This window comes from Polypterus senegalus, chromosome 6, assembly GCF_016835505.1.
Source record: "Polypterus senegalus isolate Bchr_013 chromosome 6, ASM1683550v1, whole genome shotgun sequence".
Classification (NCBI taxonomy): domain Eukaryota; kingdom Metazoa; phylum Chordata; class Cladistia; order Polypteriformes; family Polypteridae; genus Polypterus; species Polypterus senegalus.
Window position 1 is genome coordinate 105,429,498 of NC_053159.1, and position 16,366 is coordinate 105,445,863.

Consider the following 16,366-nt stretch of genomic DNA (forward strand, 5'->3'; position numbering starts at 1 on the left):
GAAAAAAAAAAATAAGAGTAAACAAGTTACAACATTAGCGTAAATCTTAGTCTTTCTCTCTTTTTCCCCTATGATGGAGTGTTGTAGTGTTTTTAAAGACAAAAAAATTAAACATTTCTCTGTGCAAATGGGCATTTTTTGGGGATGGGCTGTACCAGATTTAACTTGAGTGATAAATGACCTCAATAACTGTCAAAAGGCAACAGCAATAGGAACCTTGGAGGAACTTGCTGAAAAATATGTTGGTTTGAGAAGAAACAGTAAAATATGAACAGAATGGTTTTCAGATTTCAGGAATTTCATGCATTTACAAACCTTTTGTGAAGTGCATGAAGGTCTTTTACACACTGGTTTAGTCTTAAGTCTTTTGACGGTGCAGCCACATGTAATGACAAAAGTCACATTTGATTTTTTTTTTGGTAAATGGACGGTGGCCTTTAAACACAGTTCTTGGATCGCACCTCAGTGAAAGGTGTGTTTTTAGTTTAGTTCAACCATGTATATGGTCTAATATATATTTACAAAGTAATGTTAAAATCTGAGATAATATTACAAAGTTAGACATGAACTCTAACAATTCAGAATTATTGGACTTTCTCTGCAAACTTCCTGAGTGCATGGTCACCCTATAAATTCTACTCCCCCATTTCTCCGATATCCCGTCCAAAACAAAAACAGGGTATAAACAAAAACAAAACATAAAATGTTACACTGCATGCTAGCATAACATTGCTGTGGCCATCAGGATCACTCGCTTAAGTCAGTTATCCCCGCCGAGACACTCGATGGCACTTTGAACTCTGCGCCACCAACCTGCCAAATGGCAGACTAGTGTACAATCTGATGTTTACTGTTAATACTGTTTTAAAATTAATAATGGGGTATGAAGCCAGAGCAGGTTTTCTTCTTCTTTCATTTGAAACATTGTAAGAGGAATGAAATTTGCCTCATATCTGAGTGAAAGAAAACAACTCCAATGCAGAAACATATCTCAGCATTCATCGTAAGAAAGCCATTTTACTGTATAGCCATGCGTCTTTAAAAAAAAAAAAAAAAAAACCTACTGTTTAAGAAATACACAAAAAAGTTGTTGTACTTGTGGTGACATGATTGGCAGGTTTCAAACAAACTTATCCAATCTAAAAGTATGATACTGCTTCCGTACCTCATAAAAATAAAAAGAGCAGCACATCCCTGCTTTGACTTATACATTTCAGATAAAATAAATCTTTGCCCTCCCACCAAAAGTCTTTTTTTCCTTTCCAATCCCTTTGTCATAAAAAAAAAACTTTTAAAACAATATTAAATACTGATTTGCAGGCTAAAAAACAGACTGATGCACTGTGTCATAAAGTCCTTTGCACTTCCCTGTGCATTTACTTTTTATTTCACTCACCACACTCCATTTTGCAAAGTCTGCAACACAGACGAGCAAGATGCACAAGTTCATCTTGGAAGCAATGCATCCTTACGAATATGTTTTGTAACATACAGTTTATTCGGGAAATAACAACTCTGCATTTTGGATGTGTGATGCTTCGGAAAGCTCTAATACTACATCCGACCATCTCCTCCTCTTTTATTCCCCGTAGCCATACTACAGCCAAGCAGAGGGAGAGATTCTCACCATGCCTTCTCCATTCTCGTGCCAGAAGAGCTTTACCAAGGCGGTGAAGATGGCAGCACCTGGGACAGGAAAGGCATGCTCTCCATTGGCCTCATTGCAATATTTAAAGGGCCTGTGATATTCATAGCAGTGGAGATTGGCATTGGTGTAGTTATGGCCACAGGGTGTGCAATATTCATGGGTGCTGTTGCTGGAATATTGACAGAGGTGATATTGACAGGTGCAGTTATTGTCACCGGATGTGGGATGTTGACTGGAGAAGTTATGTTCACTGTATTGGTTGTAATATTCATCTGTGCTGCGATGGTAACAGGACTGCTGATGTTGCCACGATTCATAGTAGTGGTGACCGGTGCTGAAGCTGTTACAGGAGTGGCTGATGCAGAGTTACACACCTCACTAGTGTCTATAGAAGAAACAAAAAAAAATCAAAAAGAATATTAGACAGTGGACCCTGATCAAGCTGATGTGGCATCAACCACTCTAGTACTAGAAAGCAATATAAAATGCTCAAATCAATCTAAAGTCTGCAACCATTACTGTGGCCAAAAGCAATGTTTAACATAAAGGCAAACAAATCATAAACATTTTCTCCTTCAACTTTTAATAAGTTATTCAACTACTTTAACATGAGGAGAACACACAATATTTACAAAGTGCTCAGGTTGCGACTCAAACCCAGGAGTCAGGAGCTGTGAGGTGGCAGTGCTAACCACTGTGCTGTCCTAAATTTTGAAAAAGATGGGCCAAAATCCTAAAACACAGCTGGCAGATAAGTAAAGCCTTAAATTTAAAACTGACAAAATAAACAAATAACAATACAATATACAATGAATTAATATACTTCAGATGTTGTACTGTTTAAACATCATTTAGCCTTGTATGCAAAGTAAATTGTCTGTCTGTGTACATGTCTCACATAACTGGTTTTAAATAAGCACTTACAGTGTCTATAAAAAAGTATTCATCCCTTTGAAAGTTTTCATTGTTTATTGTTATACAACACTGATTGAAAGTGGATCGAATTTGGCTTTTTTGATACCGATCAGCAGAAAATTAATCTTCAATGACAAAGTGAAAACAGTTCTTTGCCAAGTGGTCTAAATAACAATTTGTGAAAACTTCCAAAGGGTGAATATTTTGTGCAGACAGTGTATAATACAATGAAGAGATGATTGCATGTTGTTTATTCATCTTAAGTAATAATGTCCAATTTAAGATAAACAAAGTTCCTTGCAAATTACAAAACAGCTCAAATATGTCTATTCAGTAAGCAAACAATCAGCTGTACTACACTTTTTATTTATTAGTGAATAGTCATGAGGTTTTGGGCTTTGTTCTAACTTTAACTAAAGAGGTCTGTTTACTCAGGACACACCTTTTTACAGAGTGGCTCAACAAATAAGCCAAAAAGCCAAAAATGCTTGTAACTAATCACCATCAAAATCTTCTCCTGATACATGCCTTTGAAAGACTGCTATCTGGTGCTATTCAGCATATCATGTGAAAAGAATATTTAATAATCCATATCAGCATGGCTACAGTATACTAGCTTACTCCAGCTTTCACCACCTGCCATGTGTCTTTCAAAACGCATTATCTTATGGTATCCATCACCTATAATAAGAATGATGCCTGTTCAAAGCAAACAGAAGCAGACAAATCACAGAAGAAATGAAAAATCTCCTCATCTGAAACTCAGAGTCGGACAAAATCAAAATCAAAGGCTGCAAATCCATTCTAGTGTTTGGCCTCATATGAGCCATAAGACTTTCATATTAAGGTGATTTATTACCTTTGCTTTCACCCACTGAGTTCCATATCCAGTCACCTAAGCCTATTCAGAAATAGATATACAGTATTATGAAAGACTATTCAGAACAGACAGCAGCACATTGTCAGACGGCAGCCAGAGACTCCCTGTTCTGTGCCACCACTGCATTTCACATGAAAAATAAAAAAGATGTAGTTAGGACAGGACATGACCTGAAACAGAAGTTTATTACTATGATGGCCTATTACTACATGTATTACATCTTCGCTGCATTACAAATTAAAAAAAAACTAAAAAACAAAACAAAAACAGTGAAGATGACAGAGTATCCCATGAGAATGTTTACTTTAGTCACTAGTTAAAATATTCATACCCTTTCAAAATGACTTACAACTATAGACAAACATTGTAACTACTCAATAAATAATTCTGTCAAATTATCTAATAATCTTTTGTCCTTTAGTTTCAGACAATGACTTTCCATATCCTCTGAGAATAGGACATACCTTTTAGTTTGGGAGCATGCTTTGCTCCCATGTCATTGGGCAGATTCTATTGTAGCTAATGTATAGTAGTTTATATAATGTTGTGATGAGTATTGCACACTAAAATTTTAGTAGCTCTTTCAAATTGCTGCTGTACAATTTGATACATTTTTGTTTATGATGGTGCCAGAAAGTGACAACATGTTGTATGTTTACAAGACAAAAAAGAAAGAAATTGACTGCACTTTGTACATACAACAATACTACGAGTGCTAACAGTCGGTCAACAGGTATGCTGCTGACTCAACTGAGCTACAGTTCTTCTATTATCTCTCAAATTCAGAAAAGAGAAAAACAAGCTGAATAATGGTGTATCATTTGTGCAAACTGATTAAAATCAACTGACTTTAAATCTAAATTTTCACACAGAATACATACAATATACAGTTAAAACCAACTGTGTAAGTGAAAACTTCTAGCTTTCTGCATTACAAGTAAAGGTTTATTTTTAGAGCTACTAATCAAAATTAGTCCTGTGGAAACTTAATGTTAATGTACAAGGATAAAGAGTAATGCTATGACATGTAATTTGTCATATTGTTTATGTGTGTGAAATGCACAGCAAATAGCTTTATATAAATGAAAGTACCATTACTGAAGAAAAAACAAATTTTGCCGTGTGACCATAGCAAACTTTGGACAAGCTGCTTGAGCATATTTTGGAGTTCAACAAGCTTAAAAGCACTATGTCTGATAACTGATACAAAACTGTAACAAAAAGTAAAGGCTATAGCAAGTTAACTCCTCCCTCATTTCACTAGTTTTTATAAAAACACTCCATAATTACCTACTATAGTTTGCAGCACTAAATATTCTTAAAATCTTTACATTTTAAGTTGGATTAATTTTATAACAGTAGACAAAAAGTCATTTTTTAAAGCAATACAAGGCAGCTAAGACAAAAGCATCCTGTGCAGAAGGCTATTATCCTTCACAAACTATTTATCTGATCTGAGGAAATGGAGAACAAACCATTTATCTTACAGAAAAGCTGTTGTTTCCAGCTGCAAGATGTTATGTCAAAAGTACAAAAGAGTATTGCAAAATAACATTTTAAATGTGGTAAATAAAAGTAAGTACAATTCTTGCAGCTTAAGCTGTAGAGTAAAAATGCCTGCAAATGTGATGCTGGCTGTTAGTCTGGTGTTTATAAACTTTTGATAAGCTGCCAGACATAATGTGTCCTTTTTTAATCATATTGCCACCTACAAAATTGCTATTAGCAGGAGCCATATATGATTTTATACTAAACTGCCTTTTTATCTAAATAGAATTGTGCATACACATCTTCTATAATCAAGTATTACACTGCACAATATGTACCTTTGTTACATGGAGCTGTGAAGTTGCTCTGACCGTGCGTTTTCAAATGGCTGGTGATGTAGGCTGCACTGAGCATCTTCCCACAGATAGTGCACGTGACCTTTCCTTCGTGCCGGATCATGTGTGAACGAAGCCTGTCTTTGGTAGCAAAAGCAGCAGTGCAAGCCTGAGGAGTGGAGCAGAACACAGTTCATTTAAAGCCAAATGTATTTAAATCCCTCTCTGGATTAAAAGAAAAAATTACCTAAAAAAAAAAAAAACTACTATTTTTAAAAATGCAAATAAATTCACCAATTTGGCATTAAAATAACTAAATGTTGACAAATCATGAAGAATAAATACACAGTGTTTATATATAGATAAAAAGTAAACATAAAGGCTTTTACTGACAATATTACTACCTGATTAACTGTTAGGACAACACACACTTACTATAGCAAAATCACTAAGAAGCAGCACCCCTACTCAAATCCCAGGGTTTCATTTTTTTCTGGGACAATAATAGCTTTTATTATAACAGAAGATGTTTTGAGACATACATAAAAGCAGTTATATTTTGCTGAAGTACAGAAAAATGTTATTTTCTACAAAATACATATGCATTTACCGTTACTTGGCATTTGAAGGGTCTTTCTGTAGAATGAACATGCTTCACATGACAGCTTAAATGGTCCGGTCTGAAATATAAACAAAGAAAAAAAAATGCATAAAACAAAAATCCCCTTATAGAGCAAGTCAGTGTGGTATAAGGCAGCTTGCAGAATTTGGCAGAGAGGCATGGTGTCTTTAGGTGTTCCTCACCTACTCCTGTAATAGTAGTTTCATTGCAAACTAATTTACATGCATGCACCTCTGGCTGAGCCAAACTGTAGTAGCCTTTAAACCTACTGTTCTCAAGCCATCAAACAAGCATTCTTCTTATCTTTTATGACATGATGCATGTGTAACATTGCTGGATACAACCAACAGTCTGAAAGACCAACACAGGCTGAATACTCAAAAAAAAAAAAAAATCAGTAACATTCATATGTAACAAAACATTAGAGAAGGCAAAGTGCTGAGAGCTTAACACTTAGCCTGTAATCACAAAAACTTTACAAACATTATTGAAAGCATCCAGTGTTCTTGAAGATAACATTAGCATTCTTTCAAAACATTTATCAATGTGCTTACATAATAAAATGTGTCTCATCATTCAAAATTAACTTTTTTATGAAAACAAGCCGTTAAATATAAGTACAATCCTGTATTCTAAAAACTAATATTACTTCACAGATGAATGTTCATGATGGAAGATTCCCTTAAACATACGTACGTTTTACACAACGTAGATATCTGTGGTATTTTTATTTTACAGCACTAAAACTAAAAGTGATCTTAAGAAGAAATGTAATCGGCTTTTCACATAAGTATTAATGTGTTGTGGAGGCTTGAAGTTTACACAAATGAGGCCACATGTGCCTTACAACTGGGCTCCACTAGTGAAGTATTAATGAAGTTGCCATATTTCCTGGTTTAAAAAGCACAGTTAAGAGATCAGTATTCAGTCTAAACATCTAAAGTGCTGTTGTGAAAGGAAATAAAACAGCATTCCAAAAAAGTTAAGAGATAAAATACTACAAATGCATAAATTAGGAAAAGGTTACAAAATAATAACCAAGTGCTTAGAAATCCCAGTGGGTACTGTTGGGTCAATTATCAGAAAGTGGAAACTAAATTAAGCAACCCAGACACTGCTGAGTTAAGTTAATCGCTTAAAATCTACACAAACAAGAAGATGGTTTGTGAGACAGGCTAACAATGACTTTGAAAGGAGTACAATGTTCAGTAGCTGAGACTGGAGTAAAACAGCACATATTCAACCATATCAGTAGCTAAGCATAACACTGGCCTATATGGCAGGGTGGAACAGAAGAAGCCATCACTCAAAAAGAACCACTGGAGTTAGCCAATAAGGTGTGAAGAGTAACCCAGCTGCAAAAAGGGGAAGACAAGACTGAGACTTCTGGCAAACAGACATGTGGTACAAGGTAACACTATCCACATTTCTAAAACCACCATTGCTACAATGAAATAGGTCAGTGGTAGCATTGAGTGTCTGGAGCTGGTATCCATTAACAGAAAAATATAAGGAAATACTGAAAGAGAATTAGTTTTAGTCTGCTAAAACAAGTGAAAGGCGGGCAAAAGTTAATCTTCAGCAAGACAAGAATTCCAAACAAAGAGCCAAAGTAATCAATACAATCCAGAATCTGTGGCACTGTTGGAAAACTGCTGAGAGTAAGCCTCCTCTAAATAACTTAAAACAACCTGGAGCAAATCTGATGGGAAACAAGGGTAAACATCACTATCTAAAAGTCTGTAAATAGAAGATATACTTACCCTAAAAGACTTAAAGGTGCTATTGCTGTAAAAGATGACTCTACAAAATTACACTGTGGGTGAGTAAATCGTTCTGCAAAGAGCAAATTTCCTTTTTTTTCTAGCATATTAACTACTTTTGAGTGTTAAGTTTGAAATTAAAAAAAATCCACAGAAAACAAAATTACAGTGCACGATATGCTGTTCAGAAAAAGTATGGAACTGAATAATTTACAAGTGTCTGAATAATTTACAAGATAATAGCTGTAGACTAACAATTGAATAACTATATTCTAGAACAGATTTGACTTATAATAGTAATAATGAAAATAAGAGCGTTTCAAATATCCAGTGGAGCTAAGTGCATTTATTAAAATCATGATATTCAAATTTCTTTTGCAATACATTTTTTCAAGTCAATATAATTAATTTAAATTAGATCCCAGTTCTAGAGGGTTAAAGCAACTGACTGTTTTTGTTAATTATTGTCCAATTTTAATCCTTAAATAAAACCTTGTTTAAGACATTACTTTATTTTAAATAATTTGACTTGTTATTTTCTTTGATTTTCTAGTTCAAAGATGCTTTGGTATTGGGATCCTGGGAATATTTTAAATTTATTTTCTACAGTTTAAGGCAGATCACTTAAATTTTCCTACTAAGTACTATTTTACCTAAAGCACTTACAATTTAATTGAATTGTGAATTAAACAGTATCAGAACAACAATATTGATCATCTCGCGTTTCATTACTAGAAAATAAAAATCATTTTGGGAAATCATGCCTTTAAGGATTAATATAATCCGGTAATCTAAAAACTCTTTTAAACAAGAAATTTCATGATAGGAGTTACTTTCACACATAACTGATAAATATGAACTACAACCAAGGAAAGCTTCTTTCCACAGGTGAAAATTATTCAATTTTGCAGTTCAGACTGAGCAAATGTAGGGCTTGTTTATTCCACCTTCATGGGACCTCACATGGTAGGTCATCCTGTCTTTTCACTTAAAGCGTTGTTGGCAGATTGGGGACTCAAATGGCTTTTCATCAGAGTGCGACAGTTTCAGTTTAGATGGTAGACATCACAAAATGCCTTATCACACATTTTGGAGTTTGCTGCAATGAATTACTGAAACTACTATGGCTATCCTCGACCATGTTTGTCCATCTGTGTTTTACAAAATATTGTTCCATTTAAGCATAGCTGAACGTCATTTATGAAAAACTCTTGCATGACAAAAATAAAATGAAACGGTACGGTTGGCATGTTTACAGCAAATGTATATTTCCAGTAACTTTATTTAGGTTTGCCCAAGTTTTTGATTGACCTGGTAACACATTGTTAATCCTCAGGTTGAACTGATTTGCAACAATATCATAAATACATTTTCTTCATTTTAAGGCAGATCGTATAGAAAAATATATCATAAAACTATATATTTTAATATAATGAAAGGATAAGTTAAAACAAATTAATCAAAAAATAATTCCAAAATTCTGAAGTGCTTTTTCCATATTTAGTTAAGTTTCTTGCCAAAATGTGTCACATTTTGCCAGAATGTTGCTTTTAGGATGCTCAGGTAACACCAAGGCACTTGCTTTTGTTTAAACATCTAGTGCAGGTGCCCTTTTAAAGTGTTCAAAAAAGACCAACTGAAAACCACAACACTGAGGTGGGTAAAGGAGTTTTGCTACCACATTCACAACATTAGTAACATTTTATTAATTTTGCTGCTCTAAAACACCAGTAAAACTTTCTTTACTTGCAAAATGAATTACATCTTTCACAAATATTATACGGATCTAATGCCATGGCTTGCTATCAGCATTACACATATCTCACGGAGAACGCCAGAGACATATAAACCTTATCTAACTTTAGAACTAGCTCTTTTTTTAAGCATTTAACTGCTTCAACATCATAGGCATTTTAAAAGGAATGGGGAACCAAACTGTAGCAAATGTGTTTATTTATTCTCCTCTCTTGTCTAATTTGAATAAGCCCTGTATATTGAAATTAATCAAATATAAGCCATTTATTATTTGAATTCAGTACTTTTTCCCTATGGTTACAACTGCTTAGTGATCTGACACAGAATCTTTGCCTCCTCTCTACCTGTGTGGAGACTGCACATCCATAAACGTTTTTGTGTGGGTGTTAGTTGTAAGAGCAACTTTGCAAAGGAGCATATGCCTTTGTATGCCATGTCATGGTTGCACTGCATCAAGGTTTCAATTTTAGCTTGCACTCAGTGCTGCAAAAACAGGCTTTGGCATCCTGGAAGCTGTAACAGGAAAAAGCAAATTCTGATAAACAGAGTTTTCTACACCTCCTGTATTACAAAACACACTACATAAAATTTCAAAGTAAACCCTGTTCTCCTACTGCTTGAATAACTATATAACTAAATAACAGGAGTGCTCTTATGAGACTGAATATGAGGAGAAATAAGAAGAAAAATTACCGTGAAAAACCTTTTCCACAGACTGAGCAAATGTAGGGCTTGTTTATTCCACCTTCATGGGACCTCACGTGATAGGTCATCCGGTCTTTTCGCTTAAAGCGCTGTTGGCAGATAGGGCACTCAAATGGCTTTTCATCAGAGTGCGACAGCTTGTGTCGGTTTAGATGGTAGACATCACGAAATGCCTTACCACACATTTCACATCCATGGTTTTTCTTCACTGGCTTTGGTGGTTTTTTGGGGGCAGGCGGCTGTGTGTTGGGGAGAACACTGGCTGACATAATGCTGGCACCTGTAGAAACTGAGGTTGTGGCAGTAGTCAGAATGCCTGCTATCGTGGAGACATAGGAAGGTGTGCTGCTGTTCTCTCGTGAGACTGTAGAAAGTAGTGGCACCATAGTGGGGGCTGTCTGGGCGGTCTTCTTTGGTCGTGACACCATCTTGACTCCTGTGTGGCAGGATTCATGCCGCCGCAAATGGTAGCTGTCCCTGAAAGCCTTGCTGCAGTACCCACAGACAAAGGTTGTTTTGGTTTTCTGCTCCTTTTTGATAGTGCCCACAGGTGGGGCATTGTCTTTCATCAGTTCAGGCGCAACTGGTTTCTGCTCCAAGGGAATAGGAAGAACAGGCTTCTGGTCTGTCTGATCTGAAGAAGAATTCAGTAGAGGAAGCAGACTATTCTGTGCCACCTGGTGCTGGTGATGTAATGCTTCATTTGTCTAAGGAAAATTAAAACAAATAAGTATAAAATTCAATTGACAATTCTCTACACAAACCACTTTTTCTTCTATAAAACACAGCCTTGAAACCAATGTAAAATGCATTTACTAGTCTTACTACCAAATCACTTAATTGAAGTCCTAGGTGCATCAAAATGCATTTAAAGACTGTCATACTTCATTACTCAGAAAAAGTAAGGAAGAAAAGAACACGGTCTAGACACAAGTAAATACATAATTTGTAAAAGGGTAACGGTAGTTTTTACAAAGGCAAAGTTTATCCATCCAAATAACCACCCATCATCCTCTTTCTAACTAACTTACCCATTTCAGCGTCACAGCTACTGCCTATCAAGGCAGCAAAGCAGAAACAAACCCTGAATTGGTCAACAAGCCATTACAGGGCACACTCACGGGCAGACCCACACTCACTCAAACAGGATCAATTTTGAGTTGTCAGTAAAATTAACATGCAGTTTTTTGGAATGTGAGAAGAAGGCAGGAACACCTAATGAAAAAACCCAGTTAGACAAACTGGGCAGGTAAAAAACAATATATAATTGAGGTGGGAATGTAATAAATGTTAAACTATGTATAAGGTGCTTCTCTACCTGATATAACATCTTACTGCTTCTGGTTGAATAAAGAAGCACTGAAATGGTAGGTCTTAAGTTGGTTTTTGCACTGAAACTATCTTTAGCTCCAGCATGCTGTTAAGGCCCATGCCCCCCAAACTCCTAACAAAGGATGGCTCTTTCTTCTTCCCTGTGCTGCTATCATAGATTACAGCTTTCAGTGGTCCACTGTAACCAGGATGTATACTTAACATAATCAGGTAAGATATAATGAGAATGAATGTTGAAGTAGTAAGTAATGTAAATCATGTGTGCACATTTAGGGTTAGAATAATTAAAGTCTTCAGAGGGTAGGGACAGGACTGGGTATGGCTTCAGCACCTAAGAGTGGGTTTGAGAACCATTTTTCAAGGCCACTGAAAGCTCGGCTTAAATTCAAAAACTAAGTAGTAGAGTCTGAAGGAGTGTTTCTTACAATCCATTCATCCATAAATACTTTACTGAATGTTCTTAATCTAACTTAAGGCACACCAATGTCAAATGGGGGTGTCAGTTCACTTTGGTCTTAAAAATCCCATAAACAAATTAATAAAGAATAAACTTTAGACTGTTACCATTTTCTTATTTTTTTGTTCTGAAAATCCTAAAAAGTACTACAGATATCCATTGTATAGAGACATTAGTTTTCACTTAAAGCTATGCTTACTTTCACAGTAAACTTAGCCTGTCTATTCACTTGTGGACTTGGAAAAAAAACTGTCCAAAATAGTTTAAGTTTTAGATTATCATTTGCTTTGGAATTCCTAAAAACTGTCCTGTTAGTAAAAAAGTAGCACTAATTAAAATAGAAAAGGAGTGCAATTAAGCAGTTATGAAAGGGTAGCATAACACACAGTATAATAAATAGTAAAATTCCAAAGACCGCCTACAGCAAATACCAAAACATATGTAAGCTACCATATAACACAGACTTCGCAAAAATTAGCACTGCTACTTTACAGCTACAGAGAACAGAGTTTGAATCCTGGCCTAGTCATTGGCCATGTAGAGTTCAGCCATCTTCAGTTTCCTCTTACAAACTGAGTGTAAAAATCAAGTTTACAATATTTGCACTAAGATTTGTATGTATGTAGTCTGTTTAGAAATTATTTTTATACACGGGGTGGCATGGCAGCAGAGTACCACTTCTATTTCACACAAAAAGATGACTAAGTTGAAATCCCACTGTGGTCACCATCTGTTAAGATTTTGCATTATCTCCCCATTTCTCATTAATTTTTCTCCAGGTACACCAATCAAGCTAGTTATGTTGATCAACAAGTGGGTGTCGTGTGACCAAATTCAAGACTGATTCCTGCCTGGCAGTCAAAGCTATCAGAACAGACCTCTGTGCCCCACAGTCCTAAATTATATTAAGCAGGTCCACTAATGGAAGGATACTTTACTTGAGGTGTTGCTATCTTTTTTTTTTTTTTAATGGCCGAATCTGAAAGCCAATATCTTTTATAAAAATATGTCAAATCTGTTTGCAAATTTTACGACACTACTTTTAATTAGTGTTATTTCTGCATTTCAACAACAACAAAAAAAAAAGTTTTTATCCATTTTATTAATAGTTAAATTGCAAATGGCAAACTTTATAAAATACCAGTAACGGCTCACTGCATGATAACATGCAGTAAATACACTTGACTTGAGCATTCCTAGTTTTCGTACTCTCTCTGTACATTTAGCATTCATTTGCTCAGGGGTTGATGCACTTACTGCTTCCTGATCAGCTCTTCTTTTCTCCACCCTAGCGGCCCACTGCTTCTCTTCTTTCGTCGGCATCTTTTCATGTTAAAACTGATTAAGTCAGTGTTTGTGTTGCAATTACTTAGTATGTTTTCCTTAATTTTTCACTTAAGTCTTCAATCTGCCTCAAGAATGATTTAAGATATCAAGAGGTAGGGGAAGTGACAGCAGAAGTGGTAGGGAATGAGAACACCCTTCTGCCTGCTGTTGAGAGCTGATTCTACAATAAAATAAAATAAAAATAAAAAAAGGAATAACCTTGGAGGTCAATCACCAACCCAAAAGTGGACAGTAGACATCACATAGTATACGTGTGTACCAAATTTCAGGTCAATAGGTCAAACAGTTTGTGAGCTACAGGTGATTTAAAATCCTGGACAGACAAACGAACAGCCACGGTAGCATATTATATACTGTATAAAGAATTTAGGGTTAAGTGGCTGTTAGACACATTTTTAAATTTCCACTGTATTCACAGTGATTTCATGCTTCTATACATTAATTTTCTCAACTATGTGGATTTATTTTTTTTTAAAACCAAATTTTCCTCTTATTGCAGTCTCTTATGGCCACAGCAAATGTTTCCTTCAGGGTGTGAAATGCCATTATTTTGTACAGAAATAAACATGTGGTGATGTAACAGAAACCCAGCTGGATACTTATTACAGCACACTGTGTTTATTGGTGATCTGCTACTCTACAATATAGGAGCAATTTAAAGCAAAAAACTACTTAAATTAAACTTCATTAAAACCCCATTAAACTAGATATAGGATTTTGTGAGTAGGAAGTTCCCCATTACAATTCAAGTTTTAAAATGTAAATGCTATCAATTAGTAGCAAGGGGAAATACATAGCAATCTATGCAAACCATCCACTTATTCTTTCATGTTAGTAAATACATAGCAACCTCTCAGATATCACAACAAAATGAATAAGTAAAATGAATGGCTAGTTTAAAAGTAAATGAAACATTTGAAGGAGAAAAGAAAAAAAAAAAAAAAACTAAAACCAGTGTTAAATTACACAACTTCTAGTCAGAGGAGATGTCAGACTTGAAAACTGCAGTAGATCTAGTTGTGTGAGGATATCAGATTAAACAAGCACATATCACCGAGGATGACTAAACTACAAGACAATATGATGGCTTTCCAGCTTAGCTTCACATTTCCAAAATATCGCAAACTTGTTTCTTCTTTGATAGGCAATAGGGAGCTGCCCGATTGTGTCAGTGCTGTAAACAATGCTTTCCAGCCACGCCTAGTTCAGGCAGGGGAGTATCGCTTCTTTTAACAAGGTCTAAAGCATGCTCTTCCCCAGTTTACTGGCTGATACATGGTATGCATTATACTTTTAGGTGAACTCTCATTGGTCATCAGGTTGTGCTAGACTGAGTTGCTGAGGATGTCACTGTAGCACACCACAACTGTCCCTGACTTGCTAAGAATATGTAAATAAAGTTGGCAAATGAAATTTGCTGGAAAAAATCAAGTAGTGTGACAGGGCCTTAAAAAGGAATTGACAAAATACAAATTTTCTTTATTTAAAAGTTTAAACCAGTAAATCCCAACACAGGATGCTTTATAGCCAGCCACTGATAATACAAAATCAGCACTTTGGCTCACAAGCTACCATAAATTGTTGGACTCAGATACATTAACAGTCATTCTTCATGTTTTCTTCTTGTTCAGTTGAGACAGACAATGAATAATGGCTTATATACATTCACAGTTTATTGGAAAACAAGTGCATATATCTAATTTGTCATTGAATTCAGTAAACAGCCAACTAAAAATGAAAAATTTACATCAATTCAGATTTACAAACTCTCAGTGTAAAAAAAAAAAAAAAAAACTATTTCTAGATTGAGTGATTAATTTGCACTCTAAAAGGAAATAAATGTAAAAAATATAAAAACTTTAACCTAAATACATTTTTGATAGATTATTATAAGGCAGAGTGATTTTTTTCCCCCCTAAGAAATCATTTAATTTGATTTAATGATTTAAAACAAAATTCAAACATAAAAAAACATTTTTTTTTTTAAATGGTAGACCCAAACAACTTTTTTTTTATATAAATCGACTGGTCATGTGTGTACAGTCAAAACATATTGTAACAATCTGGTCAAAAACAGGGACAGGGAATGAAAAGGCAGAGCTGTCCATCATACTTCTTGCCTAGCAATGGTGACTAACTATGATGGGGAGTAGAATGAGCAGGCTGTCTGTAAAGGATGGTTGGAAAGATTAAGAGAGCACACTTGGATGAAGAAACTCCTTTACTGGAAGATCATGCCGGAGACCATTTGTTATAGTAGAAAAGAAAAGTCACCTGTGGTAAAGGTGTGTCCTAGGTATAGTTAAATGCAGTCAGGGCTGCAAAAAAAAATAAATAAATAAGAAAAAGCTGTACAGAAAACTACAGAACATTTTAAGTGAATTTCCCCCTGTGATTAATGATGTTTATCTAAAGGTCTCTGTAAATGATGTTAAAGGAATGTGTAAAGCACAGGGAAGAATAATGAAGGCTGCAAACAAACACAAAAAAAGTTTCCTTATTTTGCACCTTTTGTCATTTACAACAAAAATACAAAAATCTTTGTATTTCAACGAAGGATACAGTTGTACTTTCAGTTTTCACAATGAGGACAACTTTCTCTGTGTTAAAATAGTTAAATCATAAACTGTCCATTAACATAAAAAAATTAAGATTGTATTTTTTGCCATATCTTCCAGACCTATAATATTATAGTGCCATCTACTTTAATAGTGGGTTATAGCAAGTCAAATCAGTGAAGGTCTGATGTGTACAAAGTTCAATGTCATACTGTCATCCTCAGATATTGTATATAATTTAAATATTTATAGCAACTGAAATGGTTAAATCACAAATTACCTATATCAGGTAATTTTAAGTTTTTGTAGGGTTTCCTGGTCTGATGTGTACATAGTTTAATGTCTTACTGTCATCCTGAGGTACTGATATTGTATCATTTAAATATTTACAGCAACTAAAATGTTTAATTCACAAAATATTTGTATTGGGCAATGCAAGTTTATGCAGTTTTTTCTGGTAAGTATTTTAGTTAAATCAGAGACACAAATATACAGCTTCCTACTGCTTCTCATTCCAAGCATTCCACTTAAAGCTGGCCATGAGAAAAATAGCTCAAGCGT

General features: G+C 35.1%; 1 protein-coding gene across 2 annotated transcripts in view; it reads right to left on the reverse strand.

The window, feature by feature from the left end:
• Positions 1-1,046: 1,046 nt before the first annotated feature.
• LOC120531361 (vascular endothelial zinc finger 1-like) overlaps positions 1,047-16,366 on the reverse strand; it is a 61,935-nt gene continuing 46,615 nt past the window's right edge. Inside the window, exons 2-6 of one of the 2 annotated variants that reach the window (XM_039756688.1) lie at positions 10,100-10,818; positions 5,877-5,946; positions 5,270-5,435; positions 3,423-3,464; positions 1,047-2,033 (exon numbers count right to left, since the gene is read on the reverse strand). In XM_039756688.1, coding sequence (XP_039612622.1) covers positions 1,660-2,033; positions 3,423-3,464; positions 5,270-5,435; positions 5,877-5,946; positions 10,100-10,818 — 1,371 coding nt within the window. In that variant the 3' untranslated portion in view covers positions 1,047-1,659. The remainder of the gene's footprint in view (positions 2,034-3,422; positions 3,465-5,269; positions 5,436-5,876; positions 5,947-10,099; positions 10,819-16,366) is intronic. The other variant, XM_039756689.1, reaches the window with a different exon arrangement.